The sequence below is a fragment of the Hoplias malabaricus genome, chromosome 4, assembly GCF_029633855.1.
Source record: "Hoplias malabaricus isolate fHopMal1 chromosome 4, fHopMal1.hap1, whole genome shotgun sequence".
Classification (NCBI taxonomy): Eukaryota; Metazoa; Chordata; class Actinopteri; order Characiformes; family Erythrinidae; genus Hoplias; species Hoplias malabaricus.
In genome coordinates, this window is record NC_089803.1 from 12,652,106 (window position 1) to 12,660,097 (window position 7,992).

At 40.5% G+C, this 7,992-nt stretch overlaps 1 protein-coding gene across 2 annotated transcripts; it reads left to right on the top strand.

Annotated features, from left to right (window-relative positions):
* The first annotated feature begins 2,125 nt into the window (after window positions 1-2,125).
* Window positions 2,126-7,722, top strand: LOC136695326 (butyrophilin subfamily 1 member A1-like). 2 transcript variants are annotated; one of them, XM_066669355.1, is made up of 6 exons: window positions 2,126-2,261; window positions 3,555-3,620; window positions 4,752-5,117; window positions 5,235-5,270; window positions 5,379-5,414; window positions 5,939-7,722. In XM_066669355.1, exons 2-6 carry the CDS (start codon window positions 3,572-3,574, stop codon window positions 6,016-6,018), a joined length of 567 nt encoding a protein of 188 aa, XP_066525452.1. In that variant the 5' UTR covers window positions 2,126-2,261; window positions 3,555-3,571; the 3' UTR covers window positions 6,019-7,722. The 2 variants fall into 2 exon arrangements, with proteins under 2 accessions (XP_066525452.1, XP_066525453.1); XM_066669356.1 differs by having other exon boundaries at window positions 5,379-5,402.
* The last annotated feature ends 270 nt before the right edge of the window (window positions 7,723-7,992 follow it).

The window sequence follows — 7,992 nt, forward strand, 5'->3', positions numbered from 1 at the left end:
TGTTATTCACAGCTACAGACGATTGTAGCCTGCTGTGATTATGATGGACTCATTTCATTAGTGAACTGGACTTTAAGTGTCTTACACTTTCTTTGAAAAATAGCTTCTAATGTTCACCTTCTTCTTTGTCTTCTTTGCTGCCATCCTCAGTCCCTTTTGACCCCGGTGCGTTACCCACGATGCACCAGGATGCATGAGTCTTGCGCAGTACTTGCTTATGACTGGAAAGGATTCCTTCCAGTTTTGGTGCTGCTCACAACTAAACTAAAGAGACTCAGTGACAGCAGGGAAAGAGAGGGTGAAAACTCAGGTTCTTTTCCCATGTGTGTTTTTTTTTTTTTTTTTTGAGGGGATCAAATTATTGGTGGGGACAGTCGCTGGATATTGGTGGGGATACGTGACCTCCGTCCATGCTGATTCTACTCCCTTGCTTCTAAATTTCTGCATTTCATCCATCGTCTGTCTTGATGTTAGAGTCTGTTGCAGCAAAGTTGAAATGGTTTTAACCTTTTTTGACGATTAATTGGGCTGATCCAAGAAGTGCAGATGGAGTGTAAAGGACACGGAACACCCTGAGTGATTCCTAGTACCACCCTGCTAGTGTGGTAGCAGTAAAGAAAAACAACACAGAGGTTTGGTAAAGTCCACAGTGTGAAACACCTGTGAACAAGTGTATTAATGTGTATTAATACCTCTCTGTTAGAGCTTTTAGCAGATTAATGAGCTACATCTGTCCTCTCTGAATCTGAACTCTCTCACACACACACACACACACACACACCTGGGGTTATAACCATATACAGCATTTACAATCAACGTGAAATGATCATTGGGTCACATTAAATATAGAAACATAGCTAGTTTAGAATGTAATAGTAATGTCTGCATTTTGTAGTCACTGGTCTGACGCTGTTCCAACTTTAAATTGTCTCGGCCAATGAGAAGCCATTTTCTGACATATCTGCCAATGAAAGATAAGTGGGTGTTCCTGTTATGGGCGTGTTCTTGATTTACAGACAAGCCTTTCCTTACAGTTGGACTCTGCGGTAGTGATGGGAATTTCGGCTCTTTTTGGGGAGCCGGCTCTTTCGGCTCTTAAATGGCTCTTTGTTTTACCACTTATTTCCACTGGTACAGAAGAATATTACCTACATTTTACATGACTATATGGACAAAATATCATTTTTCAACATTAAAAATAATAAATAGTGTTGCAATGGCCAATTGTTTTTATGGCTGTCTTGTAATAACTCACTGATTGCACTCACACATTCAATTGTATAAATAACTGGATTTTTATTTAAACACCTTAATAAAACATCACTTGTAAACTCTGAAATACAGCCAATGGAACCCAAAAGGTAGGTTTTACAAAATAGCTTATTAAATTAAATAATCATCCATTTCTGGGTAATAAAATAAACAAATACTCTGCAAAGTGCAAAACAGCAGCATTCAACGGTGGTGATTAAAACAACCACAACTGTCAACAAACATTTAACTGATTTAACATTTTCTTTAACTATTTTTCGGAAGGCAGATTGGTGCAGCAGGTAGTGTCGCAGTCACACAGCTCCAGGAACCTGGAGGTTGTGGGTTCGATTCCAGCTCCGGGTGACTGTCTGTGAGGAGTGTGGTGTGTTCTCCCTGTGTCCGCGTGGGTTTCCTCCGGGTGCTCCGGTTTCCTCCCACAGTCCAAAAACACACGTTGCAGGTGGATTGGCAACTCGAAAGTGTCCACGTGTGTGAGTGTGTGTGCCTGTGAAGGACTGACGCCCCCTCCAGGGTGTATTCCCGCCTTGCGCCCGATGATTCCAGGTAGGCTCTGGACCCACCGCGACCCTGAATTGGATAAGTGCTTACAGAAAATGGATGGATGGAAAACCAAGTGTCTCAGCTTGGAGAGGTTGATCCGGCCACCCACCCCTCCCCTCCCTGCTTGGTGGTATAACCCTTCGCTGATTGGTATCTTTGCTTGTTGTTCTCTGATTGGTTGAATGACAAGCCTTAGAAAAAAAAATGGCTCGGTCTTAGACAGGAACCGGCTCTCATCGTTCACTTACAAGAGCCGGCTCTTTGAACCGATTCGTTCGCTACCGACACATCACTACTCTGTTGAACCAGAGCGGAGTTAAGAGATATTAACAGCAGTCAAACAGTAAATCAGCCGTAGAGAAGACTGTCCTATTTCGGTTTAGTCTACAAAGGACGCTCAACAGCCTTCGGAGACGCAGCTTATTTCTCATCCCCTGGTTCCTCAGGTACGTCCCAGCTGCTATCTGTGAGCTGTAACGGTACAGATCAGAAACGATACCAGTGTCTCTGTCCTGGGAACGGGAACATTTCTGAATATGAAAATGAAATGCAGACGATTCAGATATAGCCTACTCTTCCTGGCTTTGTTCTACTGGAGGACGACCCAGTTACAGAAACACAAAACAAACCAAACCAAACGAGCATTAACTGGATAAACGCTTACAGACAAAGAATGAACGAATGGAAATGTGTCTAAATGTTTCATTGCTGTCTAAAGATAAAAACTATTCTACTTTTTGAGAAACCTATTGTGGAGATACACATTTTGTTTGGAGAGTGATATAATGTTTATATACATGTTAATGCTGTCAGTGAATGTAAAATAAACGAATTAACTGCACAATTTTCTGAGATTAATTGAAATGAATCGCATTGTCATTTCTTAAGACTGAAGCATTTAGTAATGTACACATTTCATTGTAAAATTAAAGAGTGAATGTAAAATCAACACAGCACTTATTTATATTCATAGTTTCTGTTTTTTTTTTTTGTTAATATAATCACATAAATAAAGTTAAAATGCTGGTAATAGAAGGGAGATAAATGTATATTATGTAGACAAACCGACGAGAGGAAAATGTTCTTCTTCACTTTAATATGTCAGTGGAGTTTTGATGATGTTTGAATTGGAAACTCTTCATTTCCATAGTAAAATAATCCAGGGAGAACTTTAGACTCAGGCAGACAGAGAAAACTGAAAAACAACAGCTGTGGGGTGTGTGTGTGTGTGTGTGTGTTTTTTATGTAACCAGTTATATAAAGTAAAGAATACTGGGAATATAAATGATTGTTGGGACACTGTATAGTTACTAGATCAGGTTTTTTTTTATTTTTGAGAAAGGAGCTGGTAAGTTTGAGTCACTAATTATCTATTCAGTATAAAATATAATAGTATATTATAATATAATATAATATAAATGTATTACCTGTGAGGAGTTGGTGTGTTCTCCCCGTGTCCGCATGGGTTTCCTCCGGGTGCTCCGGTTTCCTCCCACAGTCCAAAAACACACGTTGCAGGTGGATTGGCGACTCGAAAAGTGTCCGTGAGTGTGTGTGTGTCTGTGTTGCCCTGTGAAGGACTGGCGCCCCCTCCAGGGTGTATTCCCACCTTGCGCCCAATGATTCCAGGTAGGCTCTGGACCCCCCGTGACCCTAAAATTGGATAAGCGGTTACAGATAATGGATGGATGGATGGATAAATGTATTACAGACAGGCCCCTTCTGACTTTTTTTTCCAGTGCAACATCCATGAACTATGATCAGCTACCTCCTGGTTTTCTTCTTGTCATTTTCCACCTGTGTAGGTGAGTTTCCATTCATTTTTCCATGTGGGAGTGAGGGTGTTGTTTAGCAGATATGAGAAATGATTGCTTGCTCAGCTGGTGGTTGCAGTAATAGTCCAGGGGCTTGGTGGGATGTTGGGTGACTGCAGACTTATATCGGGTGGTTGCTAGGGTGTTAAGTGAGTGCATAGGATAACACCACTCAATTTACATGGTTATAAATCTATTGAAAGTGGTTGGTAAATTATTGTTAGCTTGCTGTTGTACAATTTCACTTCCAACATAATACATTCAACCATTTGGGATACAGTAGCATCCACTGAGCTACAGCTAAGGTAATTTTCAAACTACAGTTAGTTCTGGACACAGGTCTGCTTGCCCCGTGGGTTCGGTACATGTGCTCAGGTGTGAAAGTTGTGAAAAGGTGTGATGTTTTCAAGCCCAGGAGAGCTCTAGAGCACCAGTCTCTGGTTCCTCCAATTTGTAGTTTGGAGTTTGCTTCTAGTGGAAATGTGTGAGGGATTATTTTAATGTGACTGCTTCGACATGTCACATTACTTCCATTTAGCATGACTAATAAAACATCAATTTCTTAGGACTGGAGCAGAGTTATTATTAGATCAGATAAATATGTCCTCGTATGAGAATGGCTCCTTATTTGTCCTTGTTTTTGTAAATCTACACAAAAAATAAATTGACATGGCTGAATGATTTTTTTATGTGAAAGCAAATAATGAGCCCCATCTGTAATCAAGCCCAGAATTGGTCCTGGGAGTGGACTCAAAATTGAGGAAATTTTGAAAACCCCTCTTAAAAATCATGTGGAACCATTGAGAAAGCACCAAGTATATGACAGCAACACCCTCAAAAAAATACCTCTGAATTAAAAATATTCTAGCCTAGCATCCAAATGGCTGCAGCTAGCACAAATAAACAACTTAGCAACACTTTGTATACTATGTTCTCTTCACAATTCCCCATCCAAAAATCACTTTGTAACACTCTAACAACCACCTGGAATATCATCAAAACAACCTCTAACAATCATCCACTAACACACATCTGCAGTAACACTGTAACCTAGCAACAACACTGAAAGCCAGAACAATGCTCTGGAAATTGCTTATGCCTTTTATTTTATGTATTTCCCAGGCCCTGTATCTGCACAACCTCCAATCTCCATCAGTGTCAGAGTGGGCTCCTCAGCTCTTCTTCCTTGTGATTGGAGGAAGGTGTCCAGTGAACAGTCGTCCAGTGAGAGTCCTTATGTGGAGTGGCGCACCATTTCTGGGACAGTGTTAGAGAGAAGAGGAGAGGAGCTGTATCAGAGCGAGGAGTACGAAGGTCGTGTGGACGTTCCTGAAGATCAACTGCTGAAGGGGGACTGTTCTCTGGTGTTGAAGAACGTTAGAGCTGAGGACGCAGGAATCTATGAGAGTTACCTGGTGGTGAAACAAAAAAAAAAATCTATCCAGTCTAAACGTGTTTATCTCCAGAGTGTGGAGCTCTCTGTTGATGGTGAGGAGATCAGGGCTGATGTGGAGTTATACAGAGATAGACTCATGATTTCATAGGATTTGATTTAGCTGTTTTAAAGCCTAATTATTATTATTATTTTTCCTAATTGTCCTGTAGATTCACCTGAGAATGAGAATGTGGAAACAGCAGCGCGTGAGTGAATACTTTGTCTATTTTAATGTGTGTTTATCAGTGGAGAGTTATTAGTGTAATGTTTCTACCTAAACCTCATTATATCTATCTTTCTACTTTATTTCACAGACGAATTAGAGGTGAAACAAAGGGGTGAGTCTCCAAGTGAGTGAAGAGAAAAATGTTTGTGTTCATAACAAGGGGATTTATTATTGCTGAGTGTCTCTGTGACACCCTGTTTGATATCATAGAGCAGACCAATGCTTCATTTTTAACAAGTAGTCAATAGTGGAATGAAGACAGGTCGCCATGGTGACAGTGTCAAACTTGAATGTGTGAGTAACCACTGTTCTCTCCCGCTAAGGATTTGAAAATGTGGGAAAGTTCCTCCATAAATCTAATAACACATTTTTAAAGTGGCTTTTGTTAGTCTACAAGCAATGTTCAGAGCCTTTGCAGAAGAATCAAAATAAAACTCGGGATGTTTCCCGCCACTGCAGATTATGGCAACAGTTGAGAAATCTTTGATTTGATTTTGTTTTCTCTTTTTAAATGTATTAACTCAGCAGATCTCTCTCCTTCATTGTAAAGAGAGACAGAGCTGTAGTGTGTACTGAATGTGTTCAGTGTTCTCCTACATCTGTATCAAAGAACTGAACATCACTCTTAAATCACCTCTGTTTCTGCAGGTAATACAGGAGTGATCCACTCTCTCTCCTCCATCATCACATTCATCCTCCTTTCACTCCGACTCCTCCAGGGCCTCTGAGCAAACACAGAGCTGGGACCTGCTTTATAAATGGTATCTGGAGCTCTTATCAGTTGTCGAGGACAGAGTGGTGTGTGATGATTGCTTGCTGACTTTACAGTGTCCTTCAGCAACACTGTTATCTCTCTTAAACCTGAGCATCACGGGCTGTGAGTCCCTCAGTCGACCTTCACTGAGAAAGACCAGAGAACACAGCAGTGAGGTCTGAGATCCTGGTGTAGAATCAGTCATAAGACTTTTTTTTAGATCATTTCTGCCCAAAGGACAAAGACATTAAAACATTAATAATCCAACACTGGACTGAAAACAGACACTTCATCAGGGACAGAGCATTTAACACACGGATGAGTGAGGGTCTGTCTCTGATGATACCAGGCTACTTTCACCACAGTTTGGGAGTGAACACAGGCTGGAAGCTATGACCCTCTCTGTAGATCGCCACCTTGTCGTGGTAGAGGGGCTTGACTGGTCCTAGGAACCCAACTGCTGAACTCTCTGGAGCTTCATCTCCTGGTCCCTCAGGACAGAGAAGTGACGAGGCAGGACCCAGACTAAGAGCGATCTTACCATCAAATTAAATTCTTGGGAAAGGTGGTTGTGGTAAAAGTGATGGAGATGTGAGGGTTCCTTTACTGTGAATACATTTCCTCAAGCTCAGACAGGGATCAGGTTTTCTTTTAGTGGTATTTCAACTTCAGAACCAAATCAAGATATCCAACCTGTATTTCTGATTTCTGTGCAGACCCCCGGACTATTGTCGTGTTATTGTGATTTTCTAAGGGGAAAGTGACATGTCCTCAACAAAGAACAAAACATTCAGGTAGTGCTGGACGATGCAGTCAAAACATATCACAATAGAGTTCTTAACTTTGGTCGATACGATATAATTTAATTATAGATATTAACGATATAAACGCCACAGAAAAACAAACAAGAACCATGACATCAAAATCAGATATTATGATCATACACAAGATGTAAAATATCCTATTTGGGTCTTTGTTATGTCAATAGTGCCACCAGGAAGGAAGACCAAGTTCCAAAATGATTCTTTGGCCAGGGGAGGAATCGGAGGAATAAAGACACAGAACCAGGTCTTCACTCCAATCTCTAGTTTATTGAAATATTTGTTGTAGTGTATATATAGGACCTTTGTCACATACACCAATTGTCATGGGTTTAGTTCGGTTATTATTATATTATGTTGCACTCATTGCACAAAACCCAGACTCTCCCAAACTGGCGTCTTATGCTATTCATAAATTCAGCATAATGTTTGCAGGCGGGTGGGTCAAGTTTTTCCACTCAGCATGTTCTTCACCATATTCATTAGATTCCTCTAATCTATCTAGGGACCTTACTTCTCTAACTACAGACGTGCAATGTTAAGCACTTTAAGGTCATGAGCTTAAGCACATTATGTTCTATACTTCTACACTTTAATCATGATGTATCGGTGTATGACAATCATTATAGGGGTATATCAGTATATTGGTGGGTTATCATCATGATTATCTCATTACAATGTTAGATTGCATTTTCCCATCACATTCCTCCCCTTTTATGATTAAACATGTAATATGGAACAACTGAACCATAAATCAGTGTAAACTAATAAAATGCTAAAGGAAACATCATCCTCAGACCAGCCTAGGTATCTTAACTCATGCAGTAAAAATGAGCACAACATGAGCAAATGTAGAATAAAAATGGTAAATCGATTTACTCGTTCTCCTCAGTAAAATCATGGTCCAAGGAGGCATACATTGACTGAGGCATTTCAAGGGCCACCTTGTCCAGAGGAATATGATCAGGAACTGCAGTGAAGTTTCATGTACACCTCTAAACTGGTGACAGAACACTCAATGGTTTTAGTTATCAAACATCTGACATATGCAATGATACAGCATCAAATCACTGCCATTACTAATAATGAAAAGATCACTGTGATCACCAATTTCAGCCCTAAATCCC

Coding starts and splice junctions, on each gene's coding strand:
- LOC136695326 (XM_066669355.1), top strand. CDS start 3,572: ATGATCAGCTACCTCCTGGTTTTCTTCTTGTCATTTTCCACCTGTGTA. Junction 5,118..5,234: donor TGTGGAGCTCTCTGTTGATG/GTGAGGAGATCA, acceptor ATTGTCCTGTAG/ATTCACCTGAGAATGAGAAT. Junction 5,415..5,938: donor ACAAAGGGGTGAGTCTCCAA/GTGAGTGAAGAG, acceptor CTGTTTCTGCAG/GTAATACAGGAGTGATCCAC.